Source organism: Clarias gariepinus, chromosome 7, assembly GCF_024256425.1.
Source record: "Clarias gariepinus isolate MV-2021 ecotype Netherlands chromosome 7, CGAR_prim_01v2, whole genome shotgun sequence".
In the NCBI taxonomy this organism is placed as follows: Eukaryota; Metazoa; Chordata; class Actinopteri; order Siluriformes; family Clariidae; genus Clarias; species Clarias gariepinus.
The window spans coordinates 4,116,247-4,136,023 of record NC_071106.1 but is presented as its reverse complement, the minus strand read 5'-3'; the positions used below and the strand labels follow the sequence as shown (position 1 = coordinate 4,136,023).

Sequence of the window (19,777 nt, the reverse complement as noted above, 5' to 3'; positions counted from 1 at the left end):
TAAAACTGAACACATTTACATAGAGGGATTGATGCACTGCGATACACACCTCACATTGTTTCTCACACCTCACAGCTGACATAAAAAAAACAAACACTTTACACACTGTAGACACAGAGAACATGACCGAACTGGAGATTATAAAGCTGGAGGTTCAAACACGGGTCACAGCGGGGAAGGAAGGAGTGAGACACCGAGGATATGGAGCTCAGTGAGAGTCTCTGCTTGTAGATGGATCACTTCACCTTCATCACTTCAACTCAGAGAGAGAGAGAGAGAGAGAGAGAGAGATGAAAGGTATAAGAGACTACATTTCCGCTCTGTTTCCTTTGAAGACATCTCTTTCCTCTATACTGCATATTGTAACACACACACACACACACACACATAAAGCACCTCTCGCTGTGCTGTTGTGCAGCATGACCCTGGTGTTGACATATGCTAATGCACTAAAGTGTTTTGGTAAAATGCAATATCCATAACCATAACCTACCCCCCCCTACCCCCACCCCCCCCAGCACAATGTCTCAAACTATGCGTGTATTCTGGATTTATTATACTAACATCATAGACTTCTGAAGGACCCTACACTTACAAACAAGACATAGGGTGTATGTGATCAGGGCATAGGGAAAAAGTGTAGGGATGTGTAGGGATTAGGAAATATGAAACAAGAGTAGGCATTATATATTATAAAATATAGAGTAGGATTTAGAAAATATGAAATGAGGGTGGGAATTATGTCATATAAAATATGGAGTAGAGATTAGGGGATAATGAAATGAGAGTAGGGATTATGGAATGTAAAATATGGTGTAGAGATTAGGACATATAAACTGGGAGTATGGGGTTATGGAATAGGAAATAAGAGTAGGGGTTATGATAGGCTGTGTGTATAATAATAGAAACGTGTTACACTGGTGTTCTACAACATTAACAGAAATATAAATTTATAAAAAATGGAACGATTTATACCATATTTTTTATCATATGTATAACTGTTATATAAATATGTATAAGAATAAAACACTGTACATATTTTTCCATAAACTGTCTACTTTTATTCTTTTCTTGTTTTTTTATTTGTATTTGTTTGACTATTTTTATTGTTTTAATAGTTCATCTCTTACATATCTTTTTAATGTTCTCTATCATCTCCCTCTCTCTCTCTCTCTCTCTCTCTCTTTCTTTCTTTCGAGGAACTGAAACTCAGAGGAAGGAGGAACCAGCCGGCTGCACTGCAACGGCTGCACTGATTACTGATTATGAAATGATGCAAGCAGATGCTCTCGCTCTCTTCCTCACACACACACACACACACACACACACACACACAGGTTAGGTGTTGGTGATAAATGGCCTCAGTAGCGAGTCCTCAGCTCGTGACAAGCGGCTACAAATTCCACACCTGAATTGTTTCTCAGCCCCAAACAGCACCACACTTTATCTTCATTCCTGTTCCACTTTATACGCAGCTCACTGAATATTTTTACTACGCTCATATTTCTGTTTCCAACAACAGACACACACGCACACGGTAAAAGAAAAAAAAAATTAAACAACCCAATAAACAAGCAGATAGATTTTAAATATTAAGGTGTGGATTTATATTAAAGCACTCGTTCTTGTTATTGGAGATTGTTTCTATGGCAACACTGGGACTCATATGGTGCGCATACTTATAAACATAAACATATTTTAAAGCTTTTAATTACTTAGATGCCAAAGTTTTTTTATACTATATATAAGATATAAGATCTTCATTTTATTGTTGATTTACTGAAGGAGTCTCCAGTCCTAGTGCTTTGTATCTCTCACAGGTGAAGCTGTAACTTATAGAAATAAACCTGTATTACACTGTAGAAACTGTACAGTAACTAATGGAAATAAAGCATGTAGAGATGCAGAGAACATGCAGCGGTACCTCGGCATAGGAATTTAAGCTGCTGAGTTCTTAAGGGGAACGTTTACACTGTGATTATGTAATAATGTAATTATTGTAATGGAATGGAAATAATGTGAATCCAGATAATACGTTCCAGCCACCCAAAAATATTACCAATATTACAACACTATACAGTTATCATATTTCTGCATATAAAAACAGTCTAAAACATTTAGGAAAGACGTGTAAATAAAGTAAAATATAAAATGTACAGACATTAAACCTCACTTAATTACTATGATTCCTGAACTGCACGGTTCCATTAACTGCACTTAATGTATGATTCCTCTTAGCACTGGCTGCTTTAAAAACCAAAGTGGCTCAGTTTTCTTCTTGCTACTGCCTTGATAACAAAATCACTAAATCTTACACAAAATGCAAAAAAAAAAAAAAAAACAGGTTTTGAGTGATTCTTGGATGTACTCAAGGCAGGGAGTTCATACAGTATGTCGTTCATATACTGTACACTGTATAGACTCATAAACTGCAAATCTATAACAAATGAACCAACAATTAGAGGACAGCAAATGGCATTTTAATAGAAGCGTGTGTGTGTGTGTGTGTGTGTGTTTGTGTGTGTGTATGTGAGAGAGAGAGAGACGATCACCAACTCAGCATCTGGTTCCCATGGAAACACACAGATTAAGGACGCATCTGAAAAGTGACAAAGAGTAATGCCTGCCCGTGTCCGCGTAAGTGTGCTTGTGTGTGTGTGTGTGTGTGTGTGTGTGCGTTTTGGATAGCAATAGGAATAGCCTTTCTAGGGTTCGAGCCTGTCAGATAGAAATATCAGCTCTGAATCAGAATGAGCAAGCCACACACACGCGTACACACACACACACACACACACACACACGCACACGGATGAAAACAGTAACTCACCGTCCATGGCGTACTTCATGTCCATAGCGAACAGGTTCCACATGATCTCGGCGCTGATCTTGCCCATGTTCAGCTCTTGCGGGAATCTGCAGATCACATCGACAACGCCGTTACTTATTCATTCATTCATTCATTCACGGACTTCTTTCTTTACTATTTCAGTTAATTTAGTGATTTCTTTATTCACTGAATAATTAATTCAGTAATTTATTTAGTCTCTGATTCATTCGTACATTAAATAATTCAGTCATGGATTTTTTTCATTCTTTAATTCATTCAATCAATGATTTATTCAGTCACTGACTCATATATTTACTGATTCATTCAGTCAACTTTTCATTCAGCTATCGATTCATTCATTGAGCCACCCAGTCAGACAGTCATTCATTTTCTGCTTCATTTGTTCACTGATTCATCCATTCATTTATTCATTCAGCCCCTGAATAAGTCACTCACTGGTGTGTTCTTTTACTGATGTATTCAGTCCCTGATTTATTAATGTATGGTTTCATTTAATCAATGTTTTTAATTAAACAATTCATGCATTCATTAATGCACGGATTCATTTACTCACTCATTTGTTTATTGATTGATTCAGTCATTGATTTAATTACTTACTGATATATTTATGTAATTATCAATTTAGTCATTGACTCTTTCATTCAAGTTTTTTATTCATTACTGATTCATTCAGGCAGCGATTCATTCACATTGATTGATATATTTACATATGATTACTTAATTTACTGAATAATTAATTCACTAATTTATTTAATCACTCATTTTTTCATACAATAAATCATTCAGTCACGGTTTCATTCATTCATTGATCCATTTGGTCACCATTTCATTTATGAGATGATTCTTTTTCTCACTCACTGATTTTAATCAAATAAATCCACACTATTTATTGACCTGGGCGAGAGAGAGAGAGAGAGAGAGAGAGAGAGAGAGAGAGAGAGATTTAAACTCCAGGCAGTCTCTAATCTCACAGGATTCCAATCAAACCAACAATCTGATTGGTCCCATCACCACTGGATAGACCGAGATCAGTTACTTGTTGGAGTAGAATCAGGTTCTGTTGGAATTGAACGCCCTGCAGCCAGACAGCTTGGTTCGGATTTGATCAGGTGCCACTGACGTGCTGTAGCATTTATTTTCACCAGGCTTTAATATTCACATTCCTGAAGGCATTGATTAAATACGATCAGATGTGTTAGATCAGCTAAATTCTACAAAATGGTGCAAAACCAAAAACAAATATGATTGTGGTTACATTCATGCCAATCTCACTGTTATTGTGATAATCACTTTCTCCGGGTAGAAATTTATTATTTTTTGAAATGCAATTGATTACATCGATTTTTTTTTAATCGATTTTATCAGTGATGTATCAAATCGCATCACTAAGCCCCGCCCACTTTGTTTTACCCATGGAGGCTACACACGCTGTGTTTTGACTAGTACGGATCTCCAGGACTGTAACATATCTGCAATCATACTTTATCTTCTCACTTTTATCGACACTTTACCTGTCTGTATTTAAGTTTCAGTGATAATTTTTAACTTCTCTCCATGTCATCCTGGTGTACTGCATTGCCTGGCCACGCTCACTTCAACAGTCATTAACTGCACCATAGACTGTATTAAATAAAAAACAGACAAACCATCCATGACGTCACCCATATAAGCTCATCTGTGGGAGCTATACTGTAATCGTCGCCATCTTGGCAGGAGCTGACTTCACCTTAATCTCTAGATAACCCAAAAATGGTCAAATTGGCAGAACAAACGCAGCCTGGCTGTGGGTTGGACCACGCCTACAGCACCTAACTCAGTCACCTACCACAAGGTAATAAGCCAAGCCAAGGTGGGTGATGTTAATTGATATGCTGATGTTACTTTGATAGAAGTCATCCAGACCCTAAACATTGTCCTGTGGCAACTCACACATTTCACCTAAAGTGATAGCACACAGCTAGCGGTTTGACACCTGCAGTGTGGCTGTCGCTCAAATCATCCCTTCCCTTAACCATGTATAAGTGTATGGTTTAATGTAATTTTAACTGATGAGTTCCATAAAAGCAATGCTCGTATATCTGTCATGGCTTTGCAATTTAGCTCTGAATAACCAGCAGGATGGTTTTTGTACCAGTCTGCTTTACATTTCCGTTATAAAGTTGGGCATTCCCTGTACCTAGGGTGGCTCAGTGTGTTAAGGCTCTGCATTACTGATCGGAAAGTTGGCGTTTTAGGGTTGCCTTTTTTTTAGTCCCCTAACCCCCTCTGCTCCAGGGTTGCTGTATAATGGCTGGCCATTCACAATCACAAAGCTGGGAAGAATTTCACTGTGTAGTGATGAATAAGGGTAAATAAACTTAACTCAACTCACTTTTAGGGCCAACCCCCAGTGGACATTTGCAGAACTACACCTTTAGGCACTTCTCCATCGACTACAGTTTTTTCATCCTCGTGCTGCATGTTATTTAAACAGATTCGGTTTATCCCATTGTCAATCCCACCCACTCTGATGAATTGCTCCGCCTTACTATGCTAAAAATACTTAACACTGTCTAAAAATGGAATTCAGACCACTGCTGAGGGGTAATTCAGCTGGAGCATTAACACACACACACACACACACACACACACACACACACACACACACACACGTTAAAGGAGCTCTGAGCCCTTCCCTAACATACCTTTAAAAGACAAATAAGGTCAACTGTTGTATTTAGAGTCGTGTACAGAAGTTAAATAGTAATTGCATTTGTATTCACTCGGGCTACAACTGATGTCATATTGACATTCGGACAGAATCTACAAAAATCCTGACATTCCCAGACACAAGGACACACACACACACACACACACACACACACATATATATATATATATATATATATATATATATATATACATATATATATACGTGTGACAGTGTTAGATTAGATGCATGTTTGGGCTCCACGCCAGCTTGCAAATCTAATCTCGCAAAACCTCTTACTTGTAAAAAATATCACTCTGTTTCTTATTCTCCATGCACTACTCGCACCATTAGCTGGCTTCATAACGTGCACGCTAATCTGTCCTCCGGAGATAACCCCTTCCAGTCTCTGAGAACAAATTAAAACATTTCTCTACTTCTAGTTTCCTGGTCGAGCCGTAAACACACAAGATCAGCTCTTCATTTTCATTAATGGTTGTCTGGATGGACCTTCCCTGTAGAGAAGTAGGAGTTAATTGTTATGGGGTTTTTTTGATGGGGGGGCGGTTGGGGTGGGCAGGGGTGTGGAGGTGGGTAGGGGTGGCGAGTGTGTACCGTTGGAATAGTGGGGGGTTAAACTTTCTAAGCTGAACCGTAATGCAAGCTCTGGCTGTGTTCCCATAGCAACATGGCTGCAGTTTCATTGCTGTTTCATGGGGTACAGGAAATGAACCGCATCTCCAATCTCTCTCTCTCTTTCTCTCTCTCTCAGCCTGTCTGAGAACAAATTGAAAGAGTCAAGTCCAAAAGTCCCTTTTAAAAGTCTCCGTGTGAGGTTAAGAAATCCCGCCTTCCGCGTTACAGTTAATTAGAAGAACCCGGTCTCGTCTTCGACTTGTGAGAAACCGAATGCGCAAAGGCGGGACGTAAATTTGCATGTTTTTTCAGCGCAGCTTAGCACAAAATAAATCTCAGCATCAGAAAAAAATCACATTTATGTATAATTAAATGATTCATAAATAATAATTTGCATTATTCCAATAATTAAGAACAACAATGGCGAGACCGTTAGGTAAGAAATCCCGCCAAGAATTCGTTTTTTGGCTCTTATTGGTTGGAAATGTTCTATCATGATTATAATTTCCGTTCAACAGACCCAGACACACTAAAAGGACATTTTGCTTTAGCGGTTCTGTATGATTACGTTTTTACATGGTGAATATTTGCCAGATTGAATGGATAATCAAAAATTTATTTTAAATATTTATTCAGAATGAGCCGGATTGGATCAGTCTGTTACGTTTAGGCATTTGGCAGATGCTTTTATCCAGAGCGACTCAAGTTAGAAGTTTCCATCACTGGACAGATCCTTACACTGGGTAACTAGGTTACTGACTAACTCCCATCAGTTTTAGGAGGTTTTTTTTTTTTTTTTTGGATAACCAAGGTATTAAAGAAACAAATCTGTCTTAAGTCGTTTTTTACAGATTGTTAATGAAGAGCTGTATGGACATCTAGAGGAAGTTCATGTCACCACCTAGTTGCCAGAACAGAAAAGAGTCTAGATGCATCTTTTGCTCCAACTCTGAGAGACGGACTGGACTGGGGTTTGGGCATTGGGTGGGAATTGAGCCCGGGCCTTCTGCATGGCAGGCGAGAAACCTAATATTAATATTTTATTATTTCGTTAATCCAATTGTTATTAGTAAATAAGGTTTACTGATAATGCACTTATTTAGATTTATCAATTGTCTGAGTATTTGTTTATAATCTTTCCATTTTTTTCTCCCCTTCAAACTCTCATGATGCATCTTTCATTCACTAACGAAACAGTTACAGCAGTTACTAAAGCGTCTACAGCATCCCAAATGCAGGAAATTCAACCAGTAAGGTTGGCGCAATTATTATTATTTTTTTTACGTTCATATGTTGGAAGCTACAAGGCTAATGGTGGTACCAGGTACTGGTTATGTGTAAACACGAATGCTAATGAGAGTGAAACATAAAAAAACATTGGCAGTTACAGTACATAGTGTTTTCCTGTCATGATAATTTGGCAAAATGACAGAATGAAATGTTTTGCCCTGCGGATTGAGTTTACAGGGACAACATCCTCACATTAGAGTGAGTTAATGAAAAAAGAAAAATACCATGAATGCATTAGTCTGAACAGTAACTCTGAGATAAAACATTCACGATCTGTCGAATGTGACTGAGCAGCACAACCATTCTGTTCATCTGTTTCCTTTTCTCGTTTTATAGCCATAATCAGGGTTTAGGGTTGTTATGCCTCATCAGTTAGCCGCGAGGAACCAGAAGTATCACCCTAAGCTTTAGAGCTTTATATATTAAAATGCAATGCTTTAGATTTCCATGGTTTAATTTCACTACTCAATCATACTTTAGAGAAGTTTCAATCATTTCAAATGCATATATCTTTTCCATTGTTTTTTTTGTTTTTTGTTTTTTGCAATGTGACGTTTTCCTAGACTACTAGACTGTGACATCATCATTATAAGACAATGAGCATCTTTCTGGGAAACAAACAAACAAACAAACATAAAAACTACGCAGTGCTGTTGTGTCGCATTCAACACTTTATACAACTATTTTTTCAAAAGAAACTAAAAGTTGTGTATCAATTGTGAAATTTAGTTCACCTCATTTATATGTATCCTGGATTCTGATTGGCTGTAAGGTGTTGTTTTGTTTTCTATAGCAGGGGCACCGTGCTGGTTTATTGTATATTAATGGCTGTATTTGAATACAGTATTGTCTCTATGGTAACTGCTTGCTCAGGTGGAAGGAGTCTCCAGTGTCAGCACTTTGGGTTTAACCAATTAACTTCAATGGGACAGCTGTACTGTAGCTCAGTGTATTATGGCTCTAATCCTTACGGATTGGAAGGTTCTTTGTTCAAGCCCCACCTCCACCAAGTTGCCACTGTTGGACCCTTGAGCAAGGCCATCGACCCTGTTTTTTCAACATGTCTGACCTTGTGCTTCTAACAAAGCTGGGATATGTGAAGAATAAAGAATTTCACTGAGCAACGTGTGTGTGATGAATAATGCAATAATGTATATCTGACGAATAAAGGCTTGGATCTTGGTGTGTGTGTGTGTGTGTGTGTGTGTGTGTTTTAGTCAATACAATTGATAACTATTGTTAGATTCCTATAGTGGAAGAATGGATAAAACGCGTCACGGTTGCGTACTGGTTAAAGACGGGTGTATATGCCATCCTGTCCTCATCGATCACAGATACCATCAGCGTGATGAGTTTTGGCCAGAACTCCAGGTTCTTTATGGACGGCCCTTGTTCCTCACGGGGCAGGTCCTGCTTCTTTGTCTGCAAGAAAAGAGAAAAAGACTACTGAAAAAAAGATTAATGAACACTTGCCATTTTCCCTCCTTCTCTTGCATCCTTTTTGTCTGTCCTGCAGGCTTCCTGAATAATTCAAATGAGAAGCACATTTAAGCTTGGTACACTCCAGCTCTGTGTTTCCACAACAGTCAGGTCCTAAGGGTTCCTCAGGGCATGACACATACACACACTCACACACACACACACACAAACATAGACATGAATACTCTATACTGAGCACCTCAACAGGAAGTTGCATCAATAATACAGGTGTTACATTCCATCCACATCACTGGATTTGCAATTTCATCAACCTCGTTTTTCTGGATAACGTAAGCGATCTATTCCAGCACTGAACAAGTGCAACGAGTGCAACAACGAGCAACTACAATTCATGGAACCCTCAGTTCTGGAGGTCCCAGTCTGTTTTATATTGAGATCTAAAACCATTAGCGTGTTTAATATTTGGTAGAACACACTCAACGTGTTCCACTTTCAGTTCTTGTCTTATGAACCCCAGTGTTGTTCATGTTGAGGTCCAGAACCTTCAAATTGTTTCAAGTTGAGTTTCAGATATCCCTGGCTACTTCTCTTATTATTATTATTATTATTATTATTATTATTATTATTATTATTATATAATCCCTAGCATTAATTGTCCTTATTATCATCAATAGCATCATTATCATTATTGTTATCATCATTACTGCTGTTATCGTTATCATTATAATAATTAACATTATGTATGGCATTATACAGAGGAGTGTAAAAACTGTATACACACGTCAATGTTTTGTAAAATATGCGCCTCTCTCCCACATGATAGAATGAACGGTTTTGCGACAACTGACATCTTTATAATTATATACATAATACATCATATAATGTACATAATACTACACACAACGCCCCACAATTATGTAATTTAATGTATGCTTTAATAAGAGGCATAAATAACAATTATTGAAGTGTACATACACTTTTTGGGCCCTCGTGTCTAGTTATGGTCACTGGCACTATTGTAATTATCATTATTGTCATTGGTGTATATAGTTTGTAAAAATAGTTAAAACGCCAAAGCTAAAAATATGCTGATCAGCATCTATGACACATATAGCTACGCCCACCTCGAGGAAAAAATCTTTAAATTTGACCAAAAAAGCGCTAGATGCTGTGACATAATCTGGCACAAAACTGCTCACAACTTTACTTCTACTTAACGTTTTTACTTCAGTTATGGTGCAGATTCAACGTCAGGCTAATGCAGTAAGGGAACTCACTACGGGCATATTGGGAACGCCAGTTAACCTAACCTGCATATCTCCGGAGTACCCGGAGGAAACCCACCAAGCACGGGGAGAACATGCAAACTCCATGCACACAGAGACGGGAATCGAACCCAGACCCTGTAGGTGCAAGGCGACAGAGCTAACCACTCCACCACCGCGCCACCTCCAATGAAACTTGAAGATATAATTGAAAGTGTGAGTTCTGACCAATGTACAGACAAAATCACCTTTTATTTACTGTATATTGATCATGAAGGTGCGAGGCGACCTTGCTAACCACTATAACACCGTGCTGTCTAGATAGAAGAAATTATAATAATATTAAAAAAGGATGAACCTCATGTCCAGAGCAAATCATCCTGAGAACCTGCACAAGCCTTCGTAGGTTTCAACATCGGCGTTTTAAACCGCTATGACATTTCCTTACACAATTTCTCCGGCTCATCTCATGCAGCGGCACCAGGAACGGGTTTATCTGGCACACTGCGGTGTGTGTAAGAGACAAGGACAGAGTTTCACAGAATCTGTATTTCTCAAGTCTTATCTTAATTAGCTCAGAGAATGGGTGTGTGTGTGTGTACGTCTCTCTCTCTCTCTCTCTCTCTCTCTCTCACACACACACACACACACACACACACAGATCTGTATACTGTACATGGCTTGGATTTACTGCCGTCCCTTCAATGCAGACACAAAAAAACTGATTATTCTGATTATGTCGAGTCACAATCTATCACCACAAGAGCTGTAGGAGTCTTTTACCCTTTGGTGACACGCACACTTTGGTGTGTGTGTGTGTGTGTGTGTGTGTGTGTGTGCACGTGTTGGCAAGATTAATAGAAAGTCATTTCCGGAAGCTGCTCTATTAGGGTTATGAAATAATCTCCTCAATTATTCAGCAGCTCCTGGTTTGATAGACTCAGTAATGGACGTGTGTTCAGGGTAAATCTGATGTCTCTTTAATTTAGAAGACGGTTAGGGGCTCAGACAGAGAAACGCCAATTAATGATTGAAATATTTAGCATTAATGATAAATCATGTCATTATATCATATATATATATACTCTGATTTACATCTGAAACGCTAGCCTCCCGGGAACTCCCTTAATGGCCCAAACATGTGGAAATGGAAAATAATAATCATAATAATAATAATAATAATAATAATAATAACTCTCTCTCGGCCTCAAATATTCCTCTTCCTCACTCATTCCCCAAGTTTCTTCTCTCTCTCTCTCTCTCTCTCTCTCTCCGTTTGATGAACATCTATCCCCCTCTTTGTCTATAATTTGTCTGTCTTTCTCCATCTCTGTATAATCTGTCTCTCTGTATGTCTCTGCCCGGTTCTATCTCTCATCCTCTTTCTTGACATGCCTCTATTTTTTTCTCCTTCTTGGTTTCTCTCTGTTTCACATTTCTGTATAATATGTTCTGTCTGTTCCTGCTATTTCTTCCTGTCTTACCCTCTTTCTCTCCATTTCTCTCATTTCTGTTGGTCTTGCCTTCTCTCCTTGTGTCTCCCATCATCTCTCTCTCTCTCTGTCTTTCTCTCATTAAAGCAGTGGGACTGAGTGGTGTAATTAGGGTGCAGCGGTGATATAAATATCATTATTATGTAAAGAAGCAGGCCATTAAACAACATCGTATTCAGATCTGCAGATCAGCTCCAGGAGAGAGAGAGAGAGAGAGGGAGAGAGAGAGAGAGCTTCTATAAGGGAGAACCACAGTGTGTGTGTGTGTGTGTGTGTGTGTGTTCTTGTCTTCTGTCTGCCTACAATACCTACATACTGTAGTCACTTTTCTGTGTCTCCTCTCTCTCTCTCTCTCTCTCTCACACACACACACACACACACACACACACACTCAGAGCATTATAATCTGAACAAACACAGTTACATAACTCAAGCACAAAATCCAAATCTGATTATTATAAAAATGAAGGAGGAGACAGATTGCTTTTAGACAAAATGAGGAGACAAAGGATGTAAATGAGAGAGAGAGAGAGAGAGATGTGTGTGTGTGTGTGTGTGTGTGTGTGTGAGAGAGAGAGAGAGAGAGAGAGAGAGAGAGATAGAGGTGTGTGTGTGTGTGTGTGTGTGTGTGTGTGTGTGTGTGCGTGTGTGTGCGTGTGTGTGAGAGAGAGAGAGAGAGAGAGACACAGAAAAGTGGACCTGTGTAAATGCATGTTCCATCATGTTATCATTGTTGGATTAATTATTTGTTTGTTATTTATGCTTTTATTTAGTTTTCTTAGATATTAAACAGCGGTTGCCATGGTGATTGATGTCAGACAGCTGATACAGTATATGGCTTAAGGGTGAAAGTAAAGCGGTAAAGACGTGTGTGACGTAAAGCTTTACTTACTGGTACATACTAATAATGAACACACACACACACACACACACACACACACACACACACACCTGGTCGAGCAGCTGGTTGTAGAGCTCATGGCAGTTGTCGAAGATGTATTTGTAGGTGGAGTCGAGACACGCCCTCACACAGTCCTTCACCACCATGCTGGCTCTCGGGGGACTCTGCAGCTCCTGCACCTACAACATCAAAGAGACAAAACAGTTATCACAACATCAAAGAAAATAAACAATCTCACAAAAGAAAAAAAGAAAGAACAAGGAACTGTTTATCGCAAAATATATTTTGAAAAGTTTATCAAAAAAGATGTTTATCACAAGATCAAAGAATATCAAATAATGAAATGCATCAAAAATCATCAAACAAACATTTATAAGTCAGTCATAACCTTTAAAAAAAACACTAAATAAATGTTTATAACAACATCAAAGAAATGTTTTACAAAATCAGTGCAATGTTTCTGACGTCAAAGAAAATCAATTAGAACAAACACAAGATTTATCAAAAAAACTCTAATCAAAGAAAGATTAATTACTTTGCCACAACTTTAAAGACGTTTTTTTTTTCACAACTTCAAAAGAAAAGCGACCAAAAGATTACAAACCCGAAAATCATATTTTTCTATACTGAGCATCAGGCATCGCCGCACTCGTTAGTAATCAAGTAAAACATTCAAGCAACGAAACACGACTAAACAGCAGAGCTCTTATTTTATCAAAATAATAATTATTGATTTTTACTTTTTTACAAGATTCAGTCAAACATTTGCTGCTTTGTTTTTCATCAGCCTCCATGAAATAATACGAATCTAATAAACAAAGCCGGCTGAAGACTTTCACAAACCGTAACCTCGTATTGATTCGGCTGAACTCTGGAACACGTTTGTGCTCTCGCATGCTTCATCTTGCAGGAACAGATTCTATTAGATACGCTGTGAAATAAATAAAATACACAGCTAGATTCTGTCATGTACAGGATTAACAGCCTAATCTCTGTGAAGACTTAAGAAATTTATAATAACTGTGTGAGACTGCACGACATCACACGATGTTAATTAAAACTGTAAGAGTCTGCCGTTGCAGTATTGCATTATAATTTCAGCCTTGTAGAAACACAACCCTGGTTATGCTAGCTTTTTTTTTGCAGACGTTGCTAAGAACAAAATTTTTACCAAGCAATAAAACAAGTTTTTCCTTATAACATCTCACCGTCAGAGCTGACTGGATTCAATCAAGTGATTGTGAAAGAGTTGAATCCAGTAATTATACTACATTCTAAACATATACACGCTGATAAGCTGTTGCACCATATACAGTTCATGGTCAGCACCAGAAGAACATAATATTTACATTTGAGCATTTGGCAGACGCTCTTATCCAGAGCGACTTACATTTTTATCTCATTACACATCTGAGCAGTTGAGGGTTAAGGGCCTTGCTCAAGGGCTCAACTTGGTGGTTGTGGGGTTTGAACCTAGGATCTTCTGAACCGTAGTCCAATGCCTTAACCACTGAGGTACCCCTGGTCCCCCGAACCTAGTCTGGTCTTCTACAACATGCCATGGACCTACCTGAAGAGGGCACTGTGAAAAAACAACACAGTGACACTCCAATGACAGCTCAGTCAGAATGCCTTACAGTGAAGGTCCTAAGTTGTGTTAGTTACACCGTGAACTGGTCAATTCCATTGGTGATATGCTCTCACTAAAGTCTTCCTGCATTTTGCTTCAACCATGTTCTCTCCAGGCTTTCTTTTAACATGTCTGTTGGGCAAGAAGATTGCCCAAATTATTAAGTTTTAATATGAACTAGACAGTAGTGCTTTCCATGGCAAAACTCTGGCCTCTTGGCCTTTTATAATGACAGCCGACGGGATCAGTTGCTAAGGTGCTCTAAAGTTGTTGCTAGGGCGTGGCTCGACACCTTCACAATGATCCCGAGAGACAGATTGGTTGCCTGAATAAAATGAGCCCACCCCCATGTCTCTATGACAATGGGATCCACAGTTAGGTTCGGTTTCAAAGTTCCTATGGAAGTTACCACAGCAGGGAACGCCTTCACCATAATATGTCAATGGGGAAAATTTGGGCACCTCTTGCACCCCAGGGGTACAACTTATACCCTATTGTGAAGTATGTTTTGAAACAGCTTGCAAACCTCTTCAAATGTGTCAAATTTTATATTTTTTCAAAATTCTCGCGCTGCGCTAGAATCCGTTAAAAGTTGGTCTCAATGTTACGTTTATGGGATTTTAGAAAAGTCATAACACCCCATTCCTGAATAAGGCACACGATTAGACACACAGTACGGGACTAGTTACGTGCCAAAGTTTATACGGAAGAAGAAAAATAAAATATATATATAATAAACTGCCAGATAATACAAATGATGCCTTGCTTCACAAGTACCACTAATTAAAAGAAAAATAATTATTGGTCGTTGTGTTTGCTGCACTTCGACACACAACAGTTGATGCTCAAAACAGGAGAGACGAACAAACATACATGCATGATGTCTAAAGATTTTTGTTTTTTATCAGCAAAGAGAACATATTAACATATTATTTAAGCTCTTGGCCAGGTGCCCTGTGTCACGTACAGTACATCCCGTACATCAAAAGAAGCAGTCATTAACATAGAGAGTCAAAGAGAGATCAGGAGACAGGCAGATGATAGGAAATGCATTTGCATTACCCAGTTACACAAAAGTGTTCCAGCAGACACAAGCTATTTGCACACATGGGCTATATTAAGTGTTACCACATAAAAAAATTGGAATGAGGGGGTTGCTTTATGTGCGTGGAAGGCATGGGAACGTCAACATTATATTACAAAACCTTACAATGTCTAAAAAAATGCATGGCAGCTCCACATAAAAAAACAACACTACAACAAAAAACAATAAGTTCTTACTCGGTTCAACCATTTTTTTGGAGGGGTGTACAGTAATGGGAACCTGGCTCAGTGTAAGAGGGATTTTTACTCATGGCCAATAAATCAAGACGTACTTTTGGAAGTGTGTTCAGGAAGTATCTTCACAGTGGCCACGCAGAGTAGCAGTGTGTTGAGACGCTTTTGTTTGGTGCCACCAGTCTGTTGTGCGTATCCTTTTTGTATTTGCAGGCTCTGCATCTACAGGTTCGATATTTCCAGAAAAACTAGAATTAGCCGTGTGCTGAGCACTGCGCTGAATCCATAGGAATGAACTGATGTGTAGGCGCACACTCTGCTGCAGCTTCCTGGCGTTTCACACATCCTCAGTCTCTCTCTCTTGTTCCCCTTCCTCCTTGTTCCTACCTTGCTTTCGGTGAAAAATACCTTCTAAGGAGCATTTATGATTTGTATTAGACAAGGTAACAAATTCAGAGCTTAATAATCCAGAACTGTTGTCACGGCACTTCCATGGTTGTGGGTTTAAACCCCTATTTGCTTCTGCATACATTGAGTTTGCATGTTTTCCCTGTCTTCTTTGGCGGCTTTACTCCTGGTTCTCCGGTTTCCTTCCAGAGCCCAAAGACTTGCTGGCTGATTTGTTGTTACCAAATTGCCAAATTGCCCAAAACCTAATGCATCCAGGTCTAGGGGGGTGTACCCTGCCTTGTGCCCTGACTTCCCTTGCATGAACTCCAGGCCCCCCTGTGACCCTACTCAGAACAAACAGTATAAATAAAGGACGGATTTTGGGACTTTAGATGGATAGATTTTAATATCCTGAGGCCATTGGGCACCACTTTTATATAACACAGCATGGACGTTAAGTTTTAATAGCATCACATAGCTGTATGTCAAGCAAGATAACTAAAAAAAAAAGTTTTAAGAGGTGATCACTGAGATGTATTTGGTATTTTTATAATCTCATCAGGCACTTTATTATTCTCCTCCCAAAAAGACATCAATCATTTTGAATCATTTTTTTTTAATAATGTAAATGATTTAATGCTATAAGGACAATTAAGCCTCCTGCTTGTGGCTGTAATGAGCTGATCATAGTACAAAGCCCTAAACAGCAGCCACAATCAATTAACAATAACACTTCTGCACTAAATTTAAGGAATCTCGTCAAAAAACAGCAGTAAGAGTTAGCAGCTGAATCACAGATTTTTAATTGCTTTTATGTACCTATACAGTGAAATTAATCGTCATTGTACTGCAGTAATTTTCATGATTTTCAAAACGTTTCGTTTTATTTCATATGAACACAGTGTCAGCAGAATCAGATATGAAAAATCCTGCTAAGCTGTAAATCCCCTGTGGTTGAGGTCGACATTTACAGTAATTAGGGTCTTTCACCTAGAACTTTTTATATGGTGGACCACCTTTTATGTTTTAAATGTACAATAATTTGTGTTTAGATTAAAGCTGGGGGCAGGGGTAACTCGTGGTTTAGTTGTCGGGCTACTGATTGAAAGGTCTCTGGTTTAACCCCCCTAACACCAAATTACAACACTGTTGGGCCCTTGAGCAAGGCCCCTTAATCCTCACCTGCTCAAATGTATAATGAGATACTGTAAATTGGTATTTTATTTTATTTAACCTTTTTTTATAAAAAAAAATTCCTTCAACTACAAATTCCACATTTGTATGTATATAGTTCAGCTACAAATAGGGACAAATTTCTCAATTTAGTTACTTCTTCAAAGATGCTAAGTGACTCTGACTGAGTGAAACAACAGAAGACAGGAAAATGAAGAAATCACTTGGAAGTTGGAAATTGAAAGCTGCTATTCAGCTGCATGTAAACTATACACCTCTTATGGTATACAAAAAAATAATTAAATAAAATAATTAAAAGGTCCAAAAATATACGGTGCCAAAGTTTTGCCCCCCCCCCCCGCCTTTTTATATTATTATAGAATTAATTACTTTATATATAATATAATTTCTATACTGTATATTAAATAAAATTGAGTGATGTAGGTTAAATATAAGAAACAGAAACAAGTGTTATAAGTGACAGGCTGCAAAGGACTTAAAGATTTTTTTTAATTATTATTTGGTTGTTTATATAACAACCTCAGCAGCGACCTCATTTCCCCTCTCGTCTGTTCCAACCACTGAGCGTTCAGCATCAGCAGTTACTAATCACCACCTGATCATCTGTCATCATCTGCACCTGTTTCTCACTGGCTCATTTTTTTATGCTTGAATGATCCATAGGTCACTGTGTGACCTAACAACCAAAAAAAAAAAACATTCCTCTAAAACTGCTCAGGTGAAAATGAGAGACGGAAATGTCCTGAAGAACTATTCCTCAAGAGTACATAAAAAATACGAGAAAGTCTGGAGCTTTGAAAGCAAAATAGGGGTCAATGAAGACAAAAGGGGGTCAAGACTTTTGCACAACACTGTAGCTTAGTGCCTGTTTTCATGTTTTTTAGCTTAACTTGACCACTAGATTTTTATACGTTTCACCCAAACCCCACAGTTAAGTCCTCATCAAAACGTTACACACTTAAAGGGTTCTTCAAGTGTCCATCTGTAGAAACCGTTAAATGCTCTACAAGAAAGTATAAACTGAATTTTTCTTCAGTGTCAAGTCCAAAACCAGGACTAACTGGGATGGACCAAACCTTCAAGTCATTTTCAAAACCATGCTTTTATTCGAACTGGTTAGCTTTGTTTATGTTTTGTGCCAACAACAACAACAACGTTATTTTTAAACCACCATCACTTTTACACACTCTCAGTCCAGATGAGGAGAAATCTGAGCCAAGACTTGGACCCAAGGACTCCTGGTCTAATCAAACCCTACAACTATCCACTGACATGATACCAGTTTTCACTTCTGACACTGAGACTAAAGCCCAAGGATCAGCTGATATCAAACAACAAGCAAACAAGCTTTTTTAATACACTTTGTCCATTTGTTAACAAGTTTTCGTAGAAAAGTCGTTTTTCCAGAAACCTGAACTGATTTGTCTTACAGATTGTTGAGCTCTTACACAGAATCATAAGAAGAAACCATAAATGAGCAGCAGAACTGAATATAATTCTAAAAAAAGAAGAAGAAATCTGTAATTGCTGTGAATTAATCCTCATTATGCAACATTGTTTCACATAAACAAACAATCTGTTCCATTTATTATGAAGTGTGCAATGGTTTATGAGGTTACAGGCTCTCTTGGGTGTGTGTGTGTGTGTGTGTGTGTGTGTGTGTGTGTGTGCATGTGTGTGTGTGTGTACCTTCATCCTGAAGAAGGTGATGCTGGTCAGTAGGTCCACTGTGGACTTCAGGTCCTGCAGCCGCTCTGGGTTTCCAGCAGGGAAATTATCCTGGAGTGACACACGGCACAAAAACATGTCACTAAATCCTAATGAAATAACTGGGAGTAACTTTATCACATCAATTTAATTCCCTTTTTAATTTCACCCTCACACACGATCACAATTTTCTCAGGGAAAATTAATTAATGGATGTTTCTCTTAATCCTTCGGTCACTGTGTTCGTACGGCATCAGTCCATCCTGTGTCAGTTTTTAAGTACTTTCTATTAATTCTGCTCTTCTTCCTGGTTTTTCTTTGTTTGTTTGTTTGTTTGTTTGTTTTTTTACATATAACAGGTGTTTTATTTTTTCCTTTGCATTTTGTTTCCAAAGCATTTTTAATATTCACTCAAATGCATATTTTTGGTCCTTTAAAAGAAATTGAATTGACAGGTTAGACAGGAAATGTTATTATTATTAATAATAATATTAATAATGACAAATTAAAGAGATAATACATTTAAATACTTTAAAGATAAATTTAAAGGTGAGTACTTCTGTCCACCTGCTTATTTCTTATTTATAGTAACAACGTACAATTTCTCATTCTGTAATCTCGGATTTATTATTCTCTTAATTTCTTTTATCTCTTTGATGTAGCATGTAAATAATAAGTAATTATAAAAATCTCCTTTAATCTTTACTGGTTATTTTATTTGCTCTTATTTATTTAAATTTATTTATTTTCTGAAAGTTAAAACTTACTTCTTATAAAGTTCTCTCTTATACACCTATACACCACATACTATACATCTCTCTCTCTCTCTCTCTCTCTTCCTCCTGACATCCATTTTCGACTCCAATTCCATGTTTATTACTCATCTGAAATCCCATTATAGTGTCAATAAGGCAAAAATAAAAGCGAGTAAGGAAAAGCAAGTGATTGATTAGGCTTAGTGGAATTTTTACTCATTACTGTGTCACACACACACACACACACACACACACACACAC

General features: G+C 38.1%; 1 protein-coding gene across 1 annotated transcript in view; it reads right to left on the bottom strand.

Moving 5' to 3' along the window:
• LOC128528030 (protein unc-13 homolog C-like) overlaps positions 1-19,777 on the bottom strand; it is a 208,775-nt gene that overhangs the window by 103,761 nt on the left and 85,237 nt on the right. Inside the window, exons 16-19 of the mRNA XM_053500754.1 lie at positions 18,744-18,833; positions 12,613-12,741; positions 8,752-8,885; positions 2,828-2,913 (exon numbers count right to left, since the gene is read on the bottom strand). Coding sequence (XP_053356729.1) covers positions 2,828-2,913; positions 8,752-8,885; positions 12,613-12,741; positions 18,744-18,833 — 439 coding nt within the window. The remainder of the gene's footprint in view (positions 1-2,827; positions 2,914-8,751; positions 8,886-12,612; positions 12,742-18,743; positions 18,834-19,777) is intronic.